The 22,739-nt window shown below is 44.4% G+C and overlaps 1 protein-coding gene across 6 annotated transcripts in view; it reads left to right on the top strand.

Moving 5' to 3' along the window:
- The window catches only part of SYBU (syntabulin), a 53,271-nt gene extending 31,437 nt beyond the window's left edge, over window positions 1–21,834 (top strand). For 3 of the 6 annotated variants that reach the window (XM_053313478.1, XM_053313481.1, XM_053313480.1), the window contains 4 exons: window positions 8,743–8,845; window positions 13,083–13,286; window positions 16,030–16,179; window positions 20,040–21,834. In XM_053313478.1, the coding sequence (XP_053169453.1) occupies window positions 8,743–8,845; window positions 13,083–13,286; window positions 16,030–16,179; window positions 20,040–21,150 (1,568 nt within the window). In that variant the 3' untranslated portion in view covers window positions 21,151–21,834. The remainder of the gene's footprint in view (window positions 1–8,742; window positions 8,846–13,082; window positions 13,287–16,029; window positions 16,180–20,039) is intronic. The other 3 variants (XM_053313482.1, XM_053313483.1, XM_053313479.1) reach the window with 2 other exon arrangements.
- Window positions 21,835–22,739: the final 905 nt, after the last annotated feature.

The raw sequence follows: 22,739 nt of genomic DNA, 5'->3' as shown, positions 1-22,739 counted from the left end.
GACTCTGGGCAAGTCACTTCTCTCTCAGCCTAGCCTACTTCACAGGGTTGTTGTGAGGAGAAACTTAACTATGTAGTACACCGCTCTGGGCTCCTTGGAGGAAGAGCGGGATATAAAATGTAAAAAAACCAAACAAAGTTCACACACAATTTGGGGGGTTCACTGTGCATTAGAGTGTAGCCTGATTTATATCCAAGGTAAAAAAAAAAATCCACTATTTGTGTCGATTTTGGGGGACAACTTTGAGTTCGTGGTGAAGCCTCCCAGGAAACTTGCAGTGAAGCCTGCTGTGTGTAAAAGTCTCAGGTGAGTGGTGGAGCCGATCCCCGGATCCCCACCACAAGGAGTGCACGCCGCAGCTCAGAGCCGCTCATAGGTGCTTCCAGAATGCAGGTAAGTACCTACTAATTTATGCTTAAAGGTGCCTCTTGCCACTACCGGGTAGCATTGAGCCTGGGATTTTCTGCATGCAAAGCAGATGCTCTAGCACTGAGTTACAGACCCATCCCCAAATGCATGCAATGGCGTTTGCTCACATCCTTTCCTTGTTCCCTTTGCCCCTCCTAGTGTGCCCCTTTCTCTGTTTCCTGCTCATGCCAGCCTCTCGCTTCTTTCCTGCCTCTTCCTTTTGTTCTCTCTCCCCTTGTCAACATTTTGACTGGAAGCTCCTCTGCAGTTTTGAAACTCTGACATGTACATTCATGGTGCTATCCTTGTTGTCACCAGCGACACAATGCAGATCAAGTCCTTCAAGTGTCTCCTTTCTGCCTTGGGGCTCCTTGCCAGCAGGAGCTCTTTGTAATACTCAACAAGGTATCTTCTCTTTCCTCAGCAGAAGTCAGACCTTGGGATACACACATGGCAATACTTGAAAAGATGCGCTTTGTTTGAGGGAAACCCTTACTAAAGGACAGAGGGCCTGAAATCCACAGCTTGCCCCCAAAGTGAAGCAGCCCTAAAATGAGAAGGAGACATCCAGAGATGTTCTTTTTCCCATCAAAGAGCTTTCCCCCGATTATCTTTTCCTCTTAATTTTCTTTGAACAATGAGTCCCAGAGCATGGTTTAAGGGTGCACAATACAGCCATGTCGCTGAAGCTAAGCAGGTCTTAGTGTGGTCAGTTCCTGGATGGGAGAGCCAGCGTGGTGTAGTGGTTAGAGTGTAGTGGTTAGAGTGCTAGGACTGGTGAGACCTGAGTTCAAATCCCCATTCAGCCATGATACTTGCTGGGTGACTCTGGGCCAGTCACTTCTCTCTCAGCCTAACCTACTTCACAGGGTTGTTGTGAGGAGAAAGCTAAGTATGTAGTACACCGCTCTGGGCTCCTTGGAGGAAGAGTGGGATGTAAAATGTAACAACAACAACAACAACAACCATGTATGCCACCTTGGGGAGTGGGGCAATAGTTCAATGATAGAGCATCTGCTTTGCACGCAGAAGGTGCCAGTTTCAATCCCTAGTATCTCCAGGTAGGGCCGAGTTACCTGCCCGAAACCTTAGAGAGCTGCTGCCAGTCAGAGACAGTCCTGAGCTAGATGGACAATTGGTCTGACTCTGTATAAGGCAGCTTCCTATGTTCCTAAGATCTGTATTTTTTTAATGCTGTCTCTAACACCAGTTGCACACACACGTGTGTGTGTGTGTATGGGTATATGTATATGTGTGAGATACACATACACACTTACACATACATACACACACACACCCCCTACAGACTTGGATCCTAACATATTGCAAGACAAATGACTTTTGATTTTGATAGTGTGTTTGGTTCTTCTTTGTTTCCTTTTGCACCTCCTTAAAATGCATGTTGCCCCTTTGGTTAGCCAGCCTGCACATCGTGCTAATGTGCTGTGCAGATTCCCTCGAGAGAGATGCTGCTCACTTTCTGATAGGCTCCCTTTTACTCGCAAGTCTGTTGCTATGGCGCTGTGTAGGTTTTGCTTACTTGACCTGCTAACTCGAGGAGTTATTAAAGGATCTGTCTCCATGGATACGCCAGTATGAAACTAAACTCCACGGAAGGCATAAAATACACATCTCTTTGCAAAAGACGAGAAGTACTCTTGTTTTTGCCCAGGGATCTACTCTTCCCTGTTCCAAAAGCTTAAGTAAATACATTTAACATACACATCCGAAATGTAAGCAGTGATATCAACATCGTGTAAGCTACTGTCTACTTGAAGGATTGCCTCCCTATATTGAGGGAGCCACTACTGCAGTTTCAGATGCTCTGAGATGTTTCTAAAACTAAAAATTCCCTTGTGTGAGTGTGCCTGGATGTGGGAGAGTTACTGGTTCGCATTCATATGTGTAATGGCCAATCCCAAAGAAGAGATCTGGTCTTGTGGTAGCAAGCATGGCTTGTCCCCTTAGCTAAGCAGGGTCTGCCCTGGTTGCATATGAAAGAGAGACTAGAAGTGTGAGCATGGTAAGATATTGCCCTCAGGGGATGGAGCTGCTCTGGGAAGAGCATCTAGGTTCCAAGTTCCTTCCCTAGGATCTCCAAGATAGGGCTGAGAGAGATTCCTGCCTGCAACCTTGGAGAAGCTGCTGCCAGTCTGTGTAGACAATACTGAGCAAGATGGACCAGTGGTCTGACTCAGTATACGGCAGCTTCCTATGTTCCTGTGTTTTGTCTTTGTGACACTACACAGTGATCAAGAAACAGAAATATGTGTAGACCTAGCAGTTGGAACAGAGTTACAATGCAGATAGGGCAAGGTTTATTATTATTATTAATAATTATTATTATTTTACATTTATATCCCACTCTTCCTCCAAGGAGCCCAGAGCGTGAGTTTCTTTTTCACAACAACCCTGTGAAGTAGGTTAGGCTGAGAGAGCAGTGACTGGCCCGGAGTCACCCAACTAGTATCATGGCTGAATGGGGATTTGAACTCGGGTCTCCCCGGTCCTAGTCCAGCACTCTCACCACTACACCACGCTGGCTCTTTGTCAGATCTAAGGTGCCAAGCAGCCATGGTACTTAGATATTTAACCATGGCGCCTCAGCTAGGATATTCAGAAGTCAAGTCAAGTCAAGTGTGCCGTCAAGTTGATGACAACTCCTGGCGTTGGAAAGTGATCCAGATTTGCAGCTTTTCCCCAGTAGCAAGTGGCAGTACAGGTTTTCTCTGCAAATACCTTGACGCTGTTTGTTTTTCTGTTCTTGTTTTGCTACACAATCGGGATGCATGTGCAATTTGTTATGAATGATAAATGGAATCAAATCATGCCCATTGGGTCCAATTTAGATTTATCTTTAAACCAGTGCTTATGTGTCCTGAGTGGGCCCAATGGGACACATCCTATTTGGCCCATTTAGGTTCTAATTTTCACAATAAATGGGTGCTCTCACCTTATCGCAGGCAAACATTGAAGGTATTTTATAATCTTAAAACTCCTTTTGAAAATTCAAGAGGAGCATCCAAACTTTTCTCAGCAGCTGCTACCAAAAAAGCATGTTGGTCACTGCTGGCAGTGACCATATTTCCCCCCACAATACCCCAGAATGGGGCCTCAAGAGCTATTATTAAAACTATTATTACACCAAGATGTTCATTGAAATGCTTGATGCCATTTGATGCATTGAGCAAATCATAGGAACATAGGAAGCTGCCATATACTGAGTTAAATCCTTGATCCACCTCGCTCAGAATTGTCTACACAGACGGGCAGTGGCTTCTCCAAGTTTGCAGGCAGGAATCTCTCTCAGCTCTATCTTGGAGAAGCCAGGGAGGGAACTTGGAACCTTCTGCTCTTCCCAGAGCGGCTCCATCCCGAGGGGAATATCCTCCAGTGCTCCTACTTCTAGTCTCCCATTCATATGCAACCAGGGCAGACCCTGCTTAGCTAAGGGGACAAGTCATGCTTGGTACACAAGACCAGGTCTCCTCCAACATGCATCTTTTGGATCTGCAACATGAACAGCTGTAAAAGATAAAGTGTGCCATCGAGTCAGTGTGCCATCGAGCCCTGTGGTTTTTCTTTGGTAGAACACAGGAGGGGTTTGCCATTGCCATCTCCCGCGCAGTATGAGATGGTGCCTTTCAGCATCTTCCTATATCGCTGCTGCCCAATATAGGTGTTCCCCATCGTCTGGGAAACATACCAGTGCAGATTCGAACTGGCAACCTCTGGCTATTCAAGTCCACTGCACCATTAGGTGGAAGTAGAGTTACTTAATAAAAGCTGTATGGGCCCCAAGAAGCCCTGTGTCTGTTCTAAGCATGTTACTTGTCAAGGCAGGCACGTAGCTCAAGGAGAGGGTGGGGCTCATGCTCACCCCTTTCCCTGGCAGCCCCTTGAGCGAACCAGCCACAGCCCCTACATGTGATGTCATATGCAGAGGGTGTGGCCAGCACCCGGAAGGGTCCACATGGCCCGAATTAGTTCATTTCCCAGCCCAATGGGCTGGGTGTTTTCTTTGTCCTCTCTTTCTCCGAGTGAGGGAGAGAAGGAAGAAAATAGGGAGGGGTGAGTCAGGTGGCTCTGGGGAGCTGGATGGCTTGGGTTCTTTGAATCCCTTCGCCCAATTTTAGCTCCGCCCCTGCATGAAGAGAAGCTCATTGATTCTCTCTTCCCCAGTGTCCGTCACTAAGTTTGGTAATTTTGTCAAGAGCATCCCCTTCTCTTTTGCTCTCCGGAGGACTCTCAAGACATTACCTGTTCTTACAGGCTTTTCACTAAATTTCTAAAAATAATTTATTGTGTTTTGTCTGCGACCTTGATTTGTTTTGTGAATCTTAACTGTTTTCTACTGCTTTTATATTTGTTGTCTTTTCTAATCTGTGCTCCGCCTAGAGATGTGTATATATCAGGCGGTACAGAAATATGATAGATAAATAAATAGATAAATAAATTTGCAACAGAGTTACTAGAAAGAGGTGAGGTGACTGAGGTGAGTCAACGGATGACCTGATGGGAGAAGGTTGCAGTAGTCAAGGCGAGAGAGAACCAGTGACAGGGACAAGAGTTTTGCAGAAGAGACAGAGAGGAAGGGCCATATTTTTGGAATGTGGAAAAACGGAATGATTTGAGCATGGACTGAATTTAGGAGGCAAAGCAGGAAGAGTCAAAGGAAAGGCTTTATGCCTGTTCAGTGGGGTGGATGAGAGTGGATGAGGAGAGGGGGGATTTGAGAAGAAAGATGAGAAATTCAGTCCTGGACATACTGAGCTTGAGACAATGATAAAGTATCAGAGTCACAATATCAGAGGGACCTTTGAAGATGTGAGACTGGATGAAGGGAGAAAGGTCTGGGTAAACAGATGTCTAAGTGGTATTGAAAGCTGTTTAGGGTTAGGGAGAGAGAGCCAAGGTTAGGGTCTCAAGAGACCCCAGTGGAGAAAGAGAAAGAAGATAATTCCCCCTATGGACGCACTGAAAGAGCAATTAGGTAGGAAGAAAACTCACTGAGGACAGCATCATGGAGAGTGAGGGCAGAAAGGGAATTGGTCAAGACAGGGAGATGGAGGCTGCTTGCTTTTATGGAAGGAAGGAAATATAATCTGACATACTATGATGGTGTTCCCCAAAGGGTATATATTGCCTGCTTTCTGTCTTCTAGAATATTTCTCTGTATGGAACCTCCAGTCACCTAAAACTCTGCAAAGGACAGTTTGATCCCAAAGAGCTTCATGAACAAAAACATGCTATTTGTTCTAGCCAAACAAATATACAGAATACACAAGAACTGTGTACTCTTCTTTTAATGAATCGGCAGCTGCAGAAGCATAATAACCTGTACCCTGATTAATACCCACACACTAGAAAACCTTTTTGTTGCCAAAGTGGGAGTTACAGCCATCCTAAAAGAGCGTCTAACTTGGCATATGGCTGAATATGAATAGAGCCCTTGTTCTTTCACCAAAATCGTATTTATTTGTAGTTATAATTATGCAAATATCTTGCATCTCTTTCCTGATTAGGTATAGTTAAATTAGTATTAATTATTATATTGTGCTCTAAGCACTGTCCATGATAGGATGATCTAAATGGAAGACGCATTTGCACTATCTTTTGACAGTACCGTGGGAGTCAATTAATATCCCAGAAGGTTAATATCCTGGGAGGTTTCTGACCAGCAAGGAAATCTCATCAGCTACACTGAATATAGAATCTTTGTAGACTGTCTCAGTAAATTAGCTGAATTTGTTTAGCAGTATAAACTATGCCTGTGTGAGTTAATTTCTGCTCTCTTTTCACCATCACCACCCTATACTGATACCAGTGGGCACTTCTCTAGCACTCCTTAGAGCAGAGGTTCGCAAATTTGGGTCCTCAGATGTTGATGTTATTGTTGTTATTATTATTTCGATTTCTATACCGCCCTTCCAAAAATGGCTCAGGGCTGTTTACACAGAGAAATAACAAATAAATAAGATGGCTCCCTGTCCCCAAAGGGCTCACATTCTAAAATGAAACATGAGATAGACACCAGCAACAGTCACTGGAAGTACTGTGCTGGGGGTGGATAGGGCCAGTTACTCTCCCCCTGCTAAATAAAGATAATCACCACAGTAAAAGGTGCCTCTTTGCCCAGTTAGCAGGGGTTAGATGTTGTTGGACTACAACTACCTTCCACACCATCCACAATGGCCAAAGTGACTGGGAGTTGTAGTCCCGTAACATTCGGGGATCCAAGTTGAGGATCTCTGCCTTAGGGCAAAGTTCAGCTACATCTGAGAACTTCTAGTAAGTTCAGTAGAAGAAAGATATGTTTGTGCATCAGTTTCCCACTGAAATCAGTAAAACATATTGGCTAGATCATCGACCTAAAAATGCATGACTTTTATGCCTGACTTGGAGATATTGGAGAGCCAGTGTGGTGTAGTGGTTAGAGTGTTGGTCTAGGACTGGGGAGACCCGAGTTCAAATCCCTATTCAGCCATGAAACTCACTGGGTGACTCTGGGCCAGTCACATATCTCTCAGCCTAACCTACCTCACAGGGTTGTGAGGATAAACATTCCCAAGTACACTGCTCTGGGTTCCTTGGAGGAAGAGTGGGATATAAATGTACAATAAATAATAAATAAATAAAGTATCCAGCCCTTCACTTATGGAACTTCAAGTGCTCAGCACTTAGAACAAAAACAAGAAAAATAATGGGGTGATAAGATTATTTATTAACTTGTGGGCATACAGCCCAGCTGCAGAAATGCTTGGCTTGAAATTGTTTGGAATTGCTTCTGAGTACCTTTTATATTATCGCTAAAATGTTCTTGTTTGTTGGTGCTCTTAGCAAGTAAGGAAGCTGCACAATGGTGTAAATTTAATACATCCTTCTTCAGTAAGTTCCTTATAGCGAATCTGCTTAATTTCACAGAACACTAATTGTTGATTGTATGCAAGAATGTAATTTCACAGTGTGGTGGATCATTAACCGGGGCATAAGCCTCCTTTCTCTCCATTACATTTCTTGGGAATTTAGATACGAAAATACTTTGTCATGAGACGAAAAATACTGCTTTAAAATCTAGCAACATCTCGCTCCATTCACTATGGTAGGAGGACATGGAGCCAACAAAAATACGAAACCAGTGCCATAAGCACTTCACACAATCTGTCGTTGATTTTAAAATATGCAAAAGGTTGACCTAGAACATGGCTTGCAGCTTGTCTGTTTACTTCTCTTTTTCCCATCTAATTTTCTGGACAGTTTCCCCTTTTGACTCTAAAATATGTTTTCAGACTGTTATGGAAGAAATCTTGTGCAGATGTGAAAGGCTCTAATTCCTTATGAGGAAGATGGGTGTGTGCTGGGGGTGGGCGATAACCCTTGCTGCTACAGGGAATATCTATTTATTTATTTATTCTTCAACCATCTTGGCTGAGAAACTTCTAATCGGCCAATAATCCACTAGCCCTAGCTGACTGGCAATCGCTAGTTAATAGCAATTACGCATTTACAATCTGTTTTTCAACCCAAGCTCCTCTTTTTGTCTTTCGTTATTCCTTTTTGCACCTTTTAAACCATCCCATACACTTATCATCAAAGAGAGATGTATTAATCAACTTTCAAATATGTCTGTTACATATTGCCCATTTCTCCATAGGAAAACTGCGGAGGGAAGGAAGCATTAAACCCTCCTACAACCCGCCCCTCCCCCCCCAATTCTATTTGCTTTGAGCAGTAACAAATAATACTGTCAATGTTTTCATGAAAAGCAGTATAGCATTTATTTTAATTTAACATGCATATCCCGCTCTTCCTCCAAGGAGCCCATGGTTTAGCCCCACAACAACCCTGTGAGGTAGGTTGGGCTGAGAGATCAGTGACTGGCCCAGAGTCACCCGGTGAGTTTCATGGCTGAACAGGGATCTGAACTCGGGTCTCCTCAATCCTAGTCCAACACTGTAACCACTACACCATAGTGGTCCTCTTTATTTTTTAAAATTCAATTAGATGAATACTATACAGCCAGTTGACTTTGCTTTTTGGTATATACCTGATGAAAAGTGTACCTTGTCAATACCAAATTTTCATACTACTGTAGATCCAATCTTTATTATTTCCGATTAAGTTTTGTGTCCTGTTTCATTTTCCCTCTTTCTCCAACCATCCATTTGGAAGAGTTAAAAGTTTGCAAGGAATCTATCCTTAACATATTTTCAAAACTGCTAATGGGAGAGGCCAGAAAGGATGGCAGTGATTCACTGTAGTGCCTGAGAACTGCACATCAGTCCCTGAGTTAGAATTTCCATCATGTTTTTATTCCTCCCTTTTCCTTCCCAGGAAGTGAAGCTGATTTTAGCTCCTCAAGCAGCACAGGCAGCATTTCAGCTCCTGAAGTCCATATGTCTGCTGCTGGAAGCAAGAGATCATCGTTTCCTCGCAAGTAAGCAGTCTTCCACATGGTGAATTTTGCTTATTTCGGAGGTTTGGGGGTGAGTGAAGGTTGACATGGATTCCCCCTCCCATCTCCGTTTCATAATGTCGTGCATGGATGTTTGTAGATGTGATTTGTGGTACAAACAGGAATCTGTGATTTATTTGAGAGCTTTTATCTAAAGGTTATAAGCTCGTAGCAAAAGGTTGTTCTCTGTTCAGCACATAATTCTGCAGTCTAGGAGAATGGATTCAAAACAATTAGGATGCAAAGAACAGGGAAGCAGCTGGACATATAGTCTCTGAACGTCACTCATTCAAAGCAATTAACCTTTGTCCTTGGGGCAACACATATTTTGCTTTTCTGCTGTAACATTTCCTCAGGCCAGCGGATGCCTTGCAATATGTTGAAGAGTTGTAACACTGTTGTAGCGTCTGTTAGAATTCTAAGACTAAGAGATGTGACGGTGATGGTGGAGGTGATGGGGATGGGGATGATGAACAACCCTCCAGTGATTGGCTGAGCTGCCCTGATGTCATAGAGGGTGGAGGATCTCAGGCTGCCATTGACTAAATTGCTCAGATTTTGCAAAGGTCAAGTGAAGTTGATAAACCTATGGAAGAAGAGGTAGAAGCACTGTTCCAGGGAAGGAGAAAGCTGAGGACAGGAAGGAATGGTCCAGAGGAAGAGGACAAAGCAAGTGGGAGAGTCTGAAAGGGAAATGGAAGGACCAGTAAAGGGAGTTGCTTATGAGCTACATAGATTAGCTGGCATATTGCTTTGAAATAACAAGTCATCTTTTGGTTGGAGGTTTCTAGTTTGTTTTCAAATCTCAGAGTTCCTCTGTTGGACATCATGTAGTGAACTGTTTTTGCTGGATATTGGGATTTGCCTTTTACCTCATGGGAAAGATACATCTAGGCTTACTGTGACTGATTGACCATTTTAGTTACAAATCCATAATATAAAGCTGTTTGAGCCTCACTGACTGACTTGAAACTCCCAGACCAAACCACAAAAGAGAAACATTCTGTTTTCTCAGGTATGTTCCAAACCTTCCCCAGAGTACCAAAAAAGTCACAAACCCTGGAAAAGTGAATTACTGTCCTGGAAAAACTCTCCCATTGGGAATGATACCCAATGGAGCTAGAAAAAGTCTAGAGTCACAGCAAGGTAAGACTAGAGCAGTGATTCTCAAACTTGGATCTCAGGTGTTATTGGACTTCAACTCCCATAATCCTCAAGCAAAGGCCACTGAGGCTGGGGATTATGGGAGTTGAAGTCCAATAACACCTGAGGACCCAAGTTTGAGAATCCCTGGACTAGAGTCACAGCAAGATATGCTTGCAGACTGCAAGCCCTCTCTGACTCACTCACTGCCTGCCTGCCATGAAACCCCCCAGGCCAAACTGCAAACAATAGAAACACATCATTTTTGCAGGTAGGTTCAAAACCTCAGCTATACTACCATAAAAATCTAAAACCCCAGAAAAAGTCATTAATGTCCTAGAAAATGCAGAAAAGCTCTCCCATTGGAATGTTACCTCACAGACAGAGAAAAAGACTAGAGTATCAGAGATAAGACATTCATATGGCTGCAAACTGCAAGCCCTTTCCCTAGTACAGGATATGCATATTTTGTGCCTATTTTAGGGGCAAGGAAGAGGACTTCAGGGGTGTCTGTGTGTGTTTGTCCATATTTATCGCTTTTGTTGCATAATAATTTCAGGAGTTTGAATCTACGTTGTGCAGGTAGACAGTCTGTGAGATACATGTTAGTTACACAGTAATGAAACTTTGCCCTAAATAGTTTTGGACAGCTCTGAAAGTAGCTAAATTGTTGGTAACCCACCACAAATATGTTTGATAATACTTTGCATCCCTCACAACACACACTATCTTGCCATATGCTGAAGATCCACAAGCACCTGTCTTAACAAACCAATATCCATACATTTTCTTCATCAGATTTTCCTCATGATGTAAAAGAATTCCCTCCTTAATCTTCCCTTAAGATTATCTGAACACCTTTCATGCACTGGAAATGCAAAATACAAAGAAGTGATTAGTGCAATCCCTGTACCACAGGTCAGCAGCTAAGCATACCTAATCCACCCACTCAAAAAGTTGTCTCTCAGTCTGGAAGAAATAGAGCAAGCATATTGTGGGTGTCTGAGCAGCAAAGAAAAGAGATACAGAGCATCAGGATTACAGAGGAGTTTTCATACAGGCAAACTATGCAGAACACAAATGCATGTAAAAAAGCCCCAACATTGAAAAAAGAAAAGCAAAACAGCATTGGAAGACTGAAGTTCTGAGCAGAGAAGTGGCAAGTGGGAGAAGGTATTAACCCTTTTCCCACTGTCCATTTCCCAGCAGCTTTTCCCTGTTTGAACTTCCAGAAGTATCATTATCCTTGTGGACATAATCTGCAATGTTGTGTGGGGAGACAGTCTGTGGGGACATTTTCAGCAAAAAGCATATTGGTGGATATGCTGAGCAGTCTTACAAGTACATAACAGGAGCTGCATCTGTTTATGATTCTGCAGTGAAGCTAATTATTGTGTGTTCCCAAGCAGGCAAATGTGTGAAGGAGGCATAGGGAGTAGCGATTTTTGCTGCTCTCTCCTTCTTTCATAAATATCATTTTTTAAATGTCAGAAGTATGTCCCTGAGGGCTGCACAAACTTCAGGGACATATTTCTAAAGTTGTTTTTTTTTTTTTAAGTATTTTTGGAGGGAGAAGAGAGCAGTGAAAATCACTACATCCTCTGTGCATGTCTGCTTGTCAACACAGGCTGAGCTCCACTGCAGACTCTTGTATGGATGCTGCTCCTGTTATATAACACTGCTGAGAATGTCAGCCAATAGTCTTGCTTCTTCAGAGGAAGGGCTGGATAAACATGTACTAAACTGACAAAAGCAAGCTGCTTCCTCTGGCCTGAGAAATGTCTTTCTCAAAAGAATGTTCCTCCCTTCTTCTCTTCCTTACAAATTTTTCCTCTAAGAGAAATTGAACATTGATTGCAGCAGTACAATTAGCTAGAACTGGGAACTGAATTTGTTTGAATTGCGTGAGTAACTTTGTAACCGTCATAATCCATTCCCTGCCTAAAGTGCACCCTAGGATGTTTGCATTAAAGCCATCAATGATAATAATAATAATAATAAAAACCCCTCAAATTATGCTAGTTATTTGAGCAAGGAGGTAAAGCAAAGAAAACCACAGGGCTGAGCTGTTAAATTTCCGCTGAAACCCTGATGATATTCCTTCAAATAAAAGCCTTGGCAACAAGGCAAACGATGCCTGCCAAAAATATCTCTTTTTTGCAGAATGCAAATCATTTCTCTTTTCTTTCAGGTTTCTCATTTTTAGATTATTTTAAAGTTGCGGTTTATGTTTTGCCGCCCCTCAAGGGCAAGTTAGTTCTGACAGATTCATTCAGTAGCTCAGCAATGCCATGGACCCCCAAACCAGCCTCTGTTGCCATCTCATGAGCAAGTGGGAACAGAGCTCCCAGCCCACAACCTTGGGATGCTGGCAGACAGCACAGTTCTTCCACCATCTGGTCAGTATAAAATGTTCCATTTGCAAGGAGAGGAGGAAACCAGTTCAAACAAATTCTAAATAGAGAGCCTTTTGCCTCTTAATTTGTGGTGCTTTTCATGTATACATTCTGTCTCTCCCCATTTCTTTCTTCTGTATTCTCCTTGCAGGGAGCAAGCAACTTGTTCAACGCCACATTAAAAACTTAACATGACACTGATTTGCATTTACATGATTAGTCTCATTTGTATTTCTCCAGCAGGCAAACTCCATGTCACCAGATGAAGTGTTAAACATCCTTGACACTGACATCTTTATTAAAAAAAAAAAAAGTATATAGCTGCGTAACATAATGAAAAGGAATGATAAGATTGTAAAACAAAATAAATATAGCACTTTTGCAGTTTAGTCTTGTGGGAAAATAAAGGTTTAAAACACAAAGTCCTCATATCTCCAGCTCTTGCACAAGAAATTGTGCAAATGCAGTTGTGCGATCAGCAGCCACTGAAAAGAATGGCTGTTTTGCGTGCGGCTGAATTTGCAGTGTCTCTCACATTTGTGCAAGAGTGCTCCTGTGCAGCTGTGCACATGTTCCGTTACTAGGCAGAGGAATGTTGTGCAGTACGTCTGCCGTGTGTGTGTTTATGTGCATATATTGGATGGGGTTCTATAAGAGGGTGTGTTTGCTGTCCATTCCAGTCGGGGACCTCACGGACGCAACAATGGATCATTGTCGTGCAAGTCTGGATCGAGTCCTCCGACATCCCGTGAGAAGGACATCCTGTCAATGCTGTGCAAAAATCAGTTGAGTCCCATTAGCATCTATCAGAGTTATGGGGCTTCTTCAGCCAGCAGCAGCAATTCAGGTTCATACAAGGGAAGCGAAAACAGCCCCGTTATGAGGCAAGTGAGCTTCCCCTCTCATCCAAGTCCCCGCCACACCCAGCTGCAATCTGAAGGCCAAACCAGACTCCTCAGGATCTCTGGAACCTATGTTTTCCTAAATTGCCGTCCCCTAGGACTACTCTGAATATTGGAGAAGGGTTTTAACCCTGTCCTCCCACACCCTTCCAACACTGTGCTCCCCCAAGAAAAGTTGCTAGTAATTCTGTTAAGTGCATGAGCCAGTTGGAGTGGTTGGTACCATCTGGGAAGACGAATGCTCATTGTGACTTTCGACAGGGGCTACACCCGTGGAAACGGAAAATAGGTGATAGCATTGCAGTATTTCGAGCTTGCAATGTGTTATCATGCATTTATCATCCTGACCATCGGCTATTCACATGCGCAGCCAAAACTGGCTAAGGAAGCCCAGCCTGTTTTTTTCCTGTGCGTGTGTACCTTCGGGATTGGACCCGATCCCGGTGGCAAACCCGCCTAGGCAGCCACCCTCCAAAAGAGGTTAGGAGAACGAGTGCTCTCCTAACCCCATTTCTAAGATCATCTGCCAGCCGTGGCTAGCAAACGGCGAGGATCCTGGGCAGCTGAGGGGGATTGCTTGCTGAGGGGAGGGGAGATCCCCCATAATGCACCGCACACTCGCACAGTGCATTAGGGGAGCTCTGGGGAGTGGGGTGATGCAGGGCAACACACCCCAGTGCTCCAAGCTACCAGCAATAGCTGGAAGTCATCTGGGTGGGTGATTCTCCCACTGAAGAGAACACCCTCAGTCATCTGCGGGCTGGTAAGCTCTTTAGGGCTTCCTCCCTGCTAATCCTTTTGCCCTTTCTCACTGCTCGTGAGAAAGGGCGCAGAAAGGACAATAAAATTGTATCAGTGTCCGAGGAACGGAAATGAAAATGGCCAGGAACGGTCTCCAAAGATTACTCCATAGAGAAAGTACAATTACTCTAACCCTGAACTCTAATTGTTACCCTAACCCTTTTCTCTGTGCCAGAACGACTGCAATTTCACCCTAAGTGTTTGCGAGTAGGGATAAAGAAGGGATGATCACACAGAGAAAGCTGTGAGTGCAACAGTGCTATCACCTGCTTTCCATCGGTGGGCAAGGGTTAGACGTTGCTGAAAATCACAGTGGATATTTGTCCCCTGAGATGGTACCAGTGGCCAAAATTCATGGGCCTGGCTCAGGGACTGAATGGGTGGCTGGAAGGGAGGCAGTCAGGAACAGCACCTGTACCAGTCATTCCCCCCCCTCCAAAGCTAAAAACAGCTTGCGGTGAAACAGTAGTGTGATTTACGTTGGGGAAAGGGCTGGGAGGATAGGCTTACACACCACTCCCAGAGCACGACTCCAGTGGTCTTCAAAAGAAGTGCTGCTAATTAGCAAAACAAAAATCTTGAGAGATCCTATTCACTGATCTCCTGCATCGCGTCTGGTTTGGCCCTTGTGCTCTTGAATTTCTTCATTACACATTTTCTTAGGCTCATCAGTTAAATTCTGAAGGTGTCTGTGCAGGGGTGTATATGAGGGCGTTGTTGACACCTTCTGCACACCCGGGCAGGAAGCTTTGAAAAGGACCACTTATATACAGTATTTCTTAGCATACATACAGTCTGTGTTACTTCTCTTCTAAATCTGTCTTCTCTGGGTTAGCATATAATTTAACACAACCCATCATTGCCTTGATCTGCAGCTGTTGCAGAAAGGAACCCCTGCTGTTGCTGCATACTCTTCTGCTCCTTTCTGTGCACCCCTATTGGCTTTCTTTATCTGGCAACTTTTTCACATGATGTATTTACTAGAGGTACATGGCCACCACCTGCTAGCTTCAATCAAATTAGTCCAGGGTAGTTTAACTGGCTCCTGAATATACTCTTTGAGAGCTTGAGTTTGTCATTCATATTTGGCCACAGGATTTGAGATCATGATGATTGCTGGTCTGGGACTCTCGCCCAGGAGTTCTCAACCTGTGGTACTCCAGATGTTGCTGAACTACAACTCCCATCACCCCCAGCTACAATTTATAGTGGCTGGAAATGATGAGACTCGTACTTCAGTAACATCTGGAGTACCACAGGTTGGGAAGCCCTGCTCTAGCCGGTTCCACTGGCACTGGAACAAAAGGCTGACCATGACTGGCACCATGGTCAGTATTTTCATTCCTTCTCTCCCCCCCCCCCCACCTGTAAGTTACAGCAGCTTTGGGGGCCAGCTGGAGTGATTTACATCAGGGAAAGGGCATGGGAAGAAAAGTTTAAATGCTCCTTCTCACAGCGCCATTTCCCTGCTCTCCAAAGCTGTCTCATGGCACTGCTCATTAGCAAAGCAAAAATGATTGGGGCTCCTAATCCTGGATCTCCCATGTTCAGTAATGTTGAGCTCTATCCATATGATAAATAAATAAGATGGCTATAGAGTACCAGCCTTCTTCCTCCTGCTTTCACCATAACCTCACAAAACCAGTTGCTCTCCAACATCGGGACCATTAGTGTGCATTTTTTGTGACCTCGTTGCCTCCTTATTGGAATTTTAGATGAGAGGAGAGAATCTCTCTGTGTCTGAAACAGAGATAATTGGAAAGCAGAGCACTCTACCAGTATCCACCCACAAGTTGATGGTTGATTCAAGCATTGTCATTTAGCATCTTAAATTGCCAGCTTTTCCTGTGAGCAGAATGCAAACACAGCTTTGTCTAGAATGAGCATAAGTAGTTGCTGGTGCAACAACGCTTTTCTGTTTCAGGCGGTCTGCAAGATACACCTCTTGTGGTGAGAACCATGGCGTGAAACCCCCAAGTCCAGAGCAGTATCTGACCCCTCTGCAGCAAAAGGAAGTCACAGTGAGGCACCTGAAAACAAAACTGAAGGAATCCGAGAGCAGACTTCAGGAAAGGTACGTTTTCGTTCTGGAAATGGAATCGTTGGGTTCAAGCTGAGAGGCATGACCTTCCAAGCTTATGCCTAATGAATGTTCTCATTCTGTCTCATGACTTAATGGGTACATGTTATGGACCCGAAACCACATACCCGCTAGCTCAGGCCTGCTCAACTTTGGGCCCCCAGCTGTTTTTGGACTGGATTATGGGAGTTTTAGGTCAACATTTGCAGGAGGACTGAAGTTGAGCAGCTCTGCACAATATCCATAACATTGTTGAAGCTTTGGGTGCACCACAAAACACATTCTGAGTATTGGGAGCCAACAGTACCTTTGTCTGTTCATTCCTGATGTGTACACTAGGTTAAAAAAAAAAGATGCATATGCATGTAACGGATTAAAGCCTTTGTCTCAGAACAAGCTGACGTGAGGGGAAGGGAAAATGCTATATCATCCCTGCTGAGCTTTCTGGCAAAGGCTACTCCTAAAACTCTTCTTTATTTCTGGTAGGTTCAAAAATGGCTGCTGCTGCCGCCATCACCACCACCCCTCTTTTCAACAGAGCTTGACCCTTCCTAGACATAGGGTGGAATCCCAGGGAAAGTCTCTTTCTCTTGCTATTGGAAAGTACACAAAAATCCCCCACATTCAAGCCTACACATGGTGTGAAAACAGGTAGTTTGCTGTATGTCTGAGGACGTGCTTGCAACAGAGTGAGACCCCCTTTCTCCTGAGTTAAACCCCCCCACTTGGAGAGGCTTTTAAAAGAAAAGAACAAAAAGAAAAACAGTTTTATTCAAATGCTACAGACTGCTTCCATCTGAGGCTCTCTCAGCTTTTAGTTACAGGTAAAATACTCAGTAGGTCACAGTAATACTTCAAAAAGTACTCCAAATGATGTTGGGGTGGCTCGCTTTAAAGATCGTGGCTACCCAGCTGCAAGGAACAGGTATGTGGGAAAATACAAAAGCACCTTTCAAAGCTTACAGTCTTTTGCTACACCCTGGCTGGATGGGCGAAGGCTAGTGTTTCTTAGTTTAGTTACGTTACAGGTAAACAATCCTAGAACAGTTTCAGGGATACTGGAACAGAGCCAGCGTGGTGTAGTGGTTAGAGTGCTAGACTAGGACCGGGGAGACCCGAGTTCAAATCCCAAATTCAGCCATGATACTTGCTGGGTGACTCTGAGCCAGTCACTTCTCTCTCAGGCTAACCTACTTCACAAGGTTGTTGTGAGGAGAAACTTAAGTATGTAGTACACCGCTCTGGGCTCTTTGGAGGAAGAGCGGGATATAAAATGTTAATAATAATAATAATACAAAGCACACACCAAAGAAACAGAAAACGCAAAATCTAACTGAACAAACTTTCCCTAGACTAAACTTCCTGAAGCCAAAGCCCAGGCTTCCTTTTTCTTGAACTCGCCCAAACCCTAGTTGAGAATTCAAGCCCCTGCAGTTCTATCTTCCAAGAGCTGCAGCCATTCTCCATGGCTGCATGTATCCTCCTGCACCTCCAACCCAGCTTCTTCTAACAAATAAACTCACCTTCCTCCCAACGACTATCTAGGTCCCACCCACCTGCTGGAGTTCATCAGCCTGTCAGTCAGGACAGGGTTTACTTCCAGTTAACTCTTTAGGGGAGGGGTGGCTGATCGCTACAATGCACTTTAATATTTCCGTTTTAGCTTTTTGCACCTAGGGCTTTCACTAGGGTTATATCAGCAATATATAGGGTAAACTGTTATATATTAATGTGCCACAAGCAGTGGCAGAGACTGACCGCAAGTGGCCCATGTGTGGCCACGGTGACGGCCCCACTGATCCTGCCCCTGCATCTGACGTCAGATGTGGGGGGCGTGGTCTGGCTCCCGAACAGAGCCCCAGCTCTGTTTGGGACTCAGTCAGTTGGCACGGGAGGAGGGAGCGAGTCAGACTGGCACTGCGTTTGCAGTGCTGGCTGTTTAACTCCTGAAGGGGCTGAGTGGTCCTTTCGGGAGCTAGACTCGGGCTGGCGCTGTGTTTGTGGCGTGTCCTGGAGTGGCTCTTCCCTGCAGGGAAGAGCTGCTCCCGGCCGCATATGCAGCTCTGGCCATTTAATTTCTGAAGGGGCCACGCGGCCCCTTCAGGAATTAGACTTCTGCTGGCACTGCGTTCCCTTAAGGCAGGGAAGAGCTGCTCCTGGCCACGCCGCAAACACAGCGGCCCTTTAACTCCCGAATGGGGGCAGCTCTGACCCCGCTCAGGAGCTAAACCAGCACCCCCACATCTGATGTCAGATGCGGGGTGTGTGTGTGTGTCGGGGCCGCAAATCGTGGCCCCTGATTGAGCGCGGCCCGGCTTCTTTGAACCCGTTCGCCCAATGGTAGCTCTGCCCCTGGTCACAACACACACACCAACTTAGCCTAGTGGGCATCTGAAGCTGGTGGCCCTTTAAAATACTAGTACTGTTATAAGACCCTTAAGTACAGACCCTTAAAAACCTGGCATTTGAGTTTTTGAGGAAGTGCTTCCCACCTCTCAAATTCTGCTTTCTGGTAGTAGAAAGATCTCTAGCTCAAAGGAGACTTCAGACAAATGTGAGAATTTACAGACATATTCAGGTCTTGCTCTGGAGTTTTGCTTCAAAAGCATTTAAGAGCTCCATTATTTGAAAGAACGGCAATGGGCTGTGTTCCCATGGAGCCAGCTGCGTTGGGTTGGGTTGGGTTGTTGATGCTTAGGTCTAAGGTTACAAAGGCCATTTGTGGTGGCATTCAGTAGATAAAACACAACTGGTATTATGCAAGAGATATCTCTTTGTTTCAGCTGCAAAAGAAAGCTGAGAGGGCTAAACTATGTTATGCTGCAGCCACATGCAATGCAACTTTAATGCTCCCTCCCTTTTCTTTTTCTTAAAAAAGCAACATCAAGAGGGGGTGATTTTGTAGTAAGGAGGAGGGGGTGTGGGTTGTTAACCCTTCCCTGTGCATTACTTTCCCCTACTGCTTTTTGACCTTCTGGGATTTCATGCCCACATTTGGAGCAAAACCACAGATCTGGAACCTTAGTACGTGTTTGAGGAGGAGGAGAAAAGGAGTGGAGGAGAGAGTTCCAGGGGGAAAGGGAGAAGCACTCCCCTGCCACACCCTGCTTCTCCACTTCAAATTATCAGCTCCTACCTCTACTTTGTGACAAAGTAGCCACCATGGGGATTGTGTTACACAGAACTAGAGCACAGCATGTGCTTTAGTCTCCAGTACCCATCTTAAATGCACACACTGGGGAAAAGAGGGAGAGCTTTTTGGGGAGCAGCAGGGGGAGCCATTGTGAAACATGGGCAGTTAGAGCACTGCCCACACCAGAGTATGTGTGTGCGCGCATGTGTGTAAGCACCACCGACTGTGTTGTGGAAGTGGGCAGTTCCACTCCCACTTTAGATGGCACGAGTGCAGCTTCATGGCGTACCTTAGAAATAACGAGTGTCACACCTGCTCTTGTTCACTTTCAAGTGGGAGTGGAATTGTCCCCTTCTGCAACACCATTTACGATGTTTACACAGGCATGGGCCGTGCTGGAACTGCCCATGTTTCACCATGTAGTATGTAAACTGGTATGTTCATGCACAGTTCTTGCTCAGAGGTGATGACAGCCAGCCGACCAGGAAAACGTTACTCTGGCTTGTTGTACAGAGCACTTTCCCTGGCCTGTGGAGTAGTCTCCTGCCTGTGGGATCCTTATCAGCCCACTCTGAACCTGTCAATAGGAAACAAAAAACACACACCAAACACAAAAACCCCAATCCACCATCTGGTGTGTTTACCTGTCAACCCTCCCTTTGTCAAGCGGCAATTGTTGATAGGAATTGGTGTTTTTTCCCACCCCACCCTCCTGCTTCAGAGAAACAGAGATCAAGGAACTCAAATCTCAACTGGCACGCATGAGGGAAGACTGGATTGAGGAAGAGTGCCACCGTGTGGAGGCCCAGCTTGCATTGAAAGAAGCAAGGAAGGAGATCAAACAACTCAAGCAGGTTATTGAAACGATGAAGAACAGCTTGGCTGAGAAAGACAAAGGGATCCAGAAGTATTTTGTGGACATCAACATCCAGAACAAGAAGCTGGAATCTTTGCTTCACAGTATGGAAATGGCACAAAATGGCTCTTTTAGTGAGGATCAGGGTCTAGAGTATGGGTATGGGTCTCCTGATAAGTCTTTAATTCTCAGTACAACCTATTCCAAAATGGCAGACAGCCTACTCATGGAGGACCAATCTATGGAGGATATGGCAGATAGTGGTGTGCTGCTTAGTGATGATGTGGCTAATGGAAATGATTTATTTGAGGAGTCCATGATTGCTACCACACCTGAACTTGGTCACCCAGATCTCTTCACATCCTCTACCTTAAACCACGTGGATCCTGTCACCAACCTAACTCACTCCAAGGAAGAGAATGACGACTGTAGTTACAGTGTGGCGATGGAACAGGCAGTTCAGGCTGATGTGCTGCTGTATAGCTCAGACATGGAGGAGCTAATTCAGAACATACTCAGAGCACAAGATGGTTGTCCTCTCAGCTCATCTCCAGCTTTGAAAGAATCAGATGGATCTTGTCCTGAAAGCATGACAGACTTGCTCATGGACTTGACCCCACATGATCCAAATTCTGTAATCCTTTTATCTCCCATGGAGCCAGTGTGTGGTGCCATGGATTCTAGGTATTATGATAACCGGGTCATGAAGGAACTGGACTTTACTGACTGCCGTCCTGAAATGTTTGGGAATGTCATGAAATTGTCTGAGGGAAGCATTGTGAAAAGATACTGGAGCAACAACTTCCTCATTGATCTTTTGGCTGTAGCCGCCCCCGTTGTGCCAACGGTAATGTGGATGTTCAGTACTCAGAGAGGGGGAACGAATCCAGTCTACAATATTGGAGCGTTGCTCCGTGGTTGTTGCCTGGTAGCTCTGAATTCTCTTCGCCACGTACCCATCAACATCCAACCCTAGATGTAATTCTTTTGTACGGTGTGCCAAGAGGCTGAGGTCTGGTGGGTGTGGTGAGGCCATGAAAAGCTTGTGTACGTAATGGTGGGTCTGTCTTTTTTGCTCCTAAATGTTTGATTTGCACTATATTTAGTTGAAAACATGTTCATTGTTTGAAACTGAAGACGAAAGAGTATTTGGTGGCATGGAGACTTGTTTCCACTAAGTGTACACACACGTGCATTTTAGAAAGCATGCTAAGCACTTCTCATTCTATTGTCTGATGTATTGATTGTTATACCAAATGTTTTCAGATGCGAGGGGAAAGGTTCATTCTTCCAGAGGCAGCTTACATAGTCCTAGCATGTATGGTCTGTCTGTGCTTTTTAGTGCGCTTTAATTATGTAATTGCCCCAGCATTCCACTGATTCTGTGTAGAAGGGGACTGTAACCAAAACAGGGGGGGAAAGCATTATTGTTGCTTGGTGGAAGTCTTGAATCTTGTTATGTTTTATAAATATGGCTGTGAATATATTTTATTAAGTATGTTTTAAGTCTTAAACAAAGTCTTATTTGGAACTTATTGAGTTAATGTCACTCAAGTCTATGAAGGAATATTTTAAATGTATGGTGTACTAATTTATTTTTTCTTGTTAAATCTTTTAAGGAAAAGCCTTTATAATCACAAGTAAAGCATGTTGCAACTGACATAGTGTATTTCTTTTAGCGAAACACACATTAGTATAAGAGCTGAGTGTTTGCTTGATCAGTTTAAAAAACTGAATACATTTATGAAACTTATTTTAGGTTCCATAGGTCATTCATTAGTCTTATTGCTATTGAGTTTTGATTTTGAATTTAACTTAGTTGGTTTTCATAGCAACCCAGAAGACAATGACTTTGCTCATTATCACTTATTACAATTAGCTCTCAAGGAGCTTATGGGCAGCCTAGCTTCCCAGCAACTTGTGAGGTAAGTTGGGTTGGCAATTAGTGACTTGCCCAAGGTAACGGAGTTTTAATGCTGAGGCTCAAGCAACATGTAATGACAGAAGAATCATTTGTTTAAATCTAGACTGCACCAGTAATAGAATACCGAAAGCTTTTTCTGAAACTTTGCATGGAAAAACATACTCATACAAAAAAGATTTACCTCAGAAAATTTTGCTAGAATGTGATCTGTTTTGACATGTTAGATAATCTTGTCATTTAGTAAAGAAACACACAAAATGAACACCAGCTGTGAAGTGGGCAGAACAGGGAAGTGCCAAGTGCACACCCACCCAAATGCCACTGCAGGATGTCTGAATGTGCTGCTGGGGCTTCCTTAATCACGTGAAGGGGGTGTTTCATCTGACTTGCCTCTAAACTCAACTCACAGCCCTTCATGACATAGTCTGCTGATGCATGGTGGGCTTCAAAGAGATAAAGAAAATTGCTTTCCCCCCCCCCAGGCAACAGTGTTCAGAAACTGCAGAGTCACACAGTGTAAGTGAATGTATTTTGAGAAACTGAAATTTTTCCCTGGAATCAAGTATGGAGAATTTTCTGGGAAGATTTCAATTTCAGAAAACTTTCCACCCCACTTCTGATAAATACAATAAAGCCACACC

The sequence above is a fragment of the Hemicordylus capensis genome, chromosome 4 (genome assembly GCF_027244095.1).
Source record: "Hemicordylus capensis ecotype Gifberg chromosome 4, rHemCap1.1.pri, whole genome shotgun sequence".
NCBI classification, from domain to species: domain Eukaryota; kingdom Metazoa; phylum Chordata; class Lepidosauria; order Squamata; family Cordylidae; genus Hemicordylus; species Hemicordylus capensis.
Note: the sequence above shows the minus strand (reverse complement) of the source record. Positions and strands in the feature narration are given on the sequence as shown.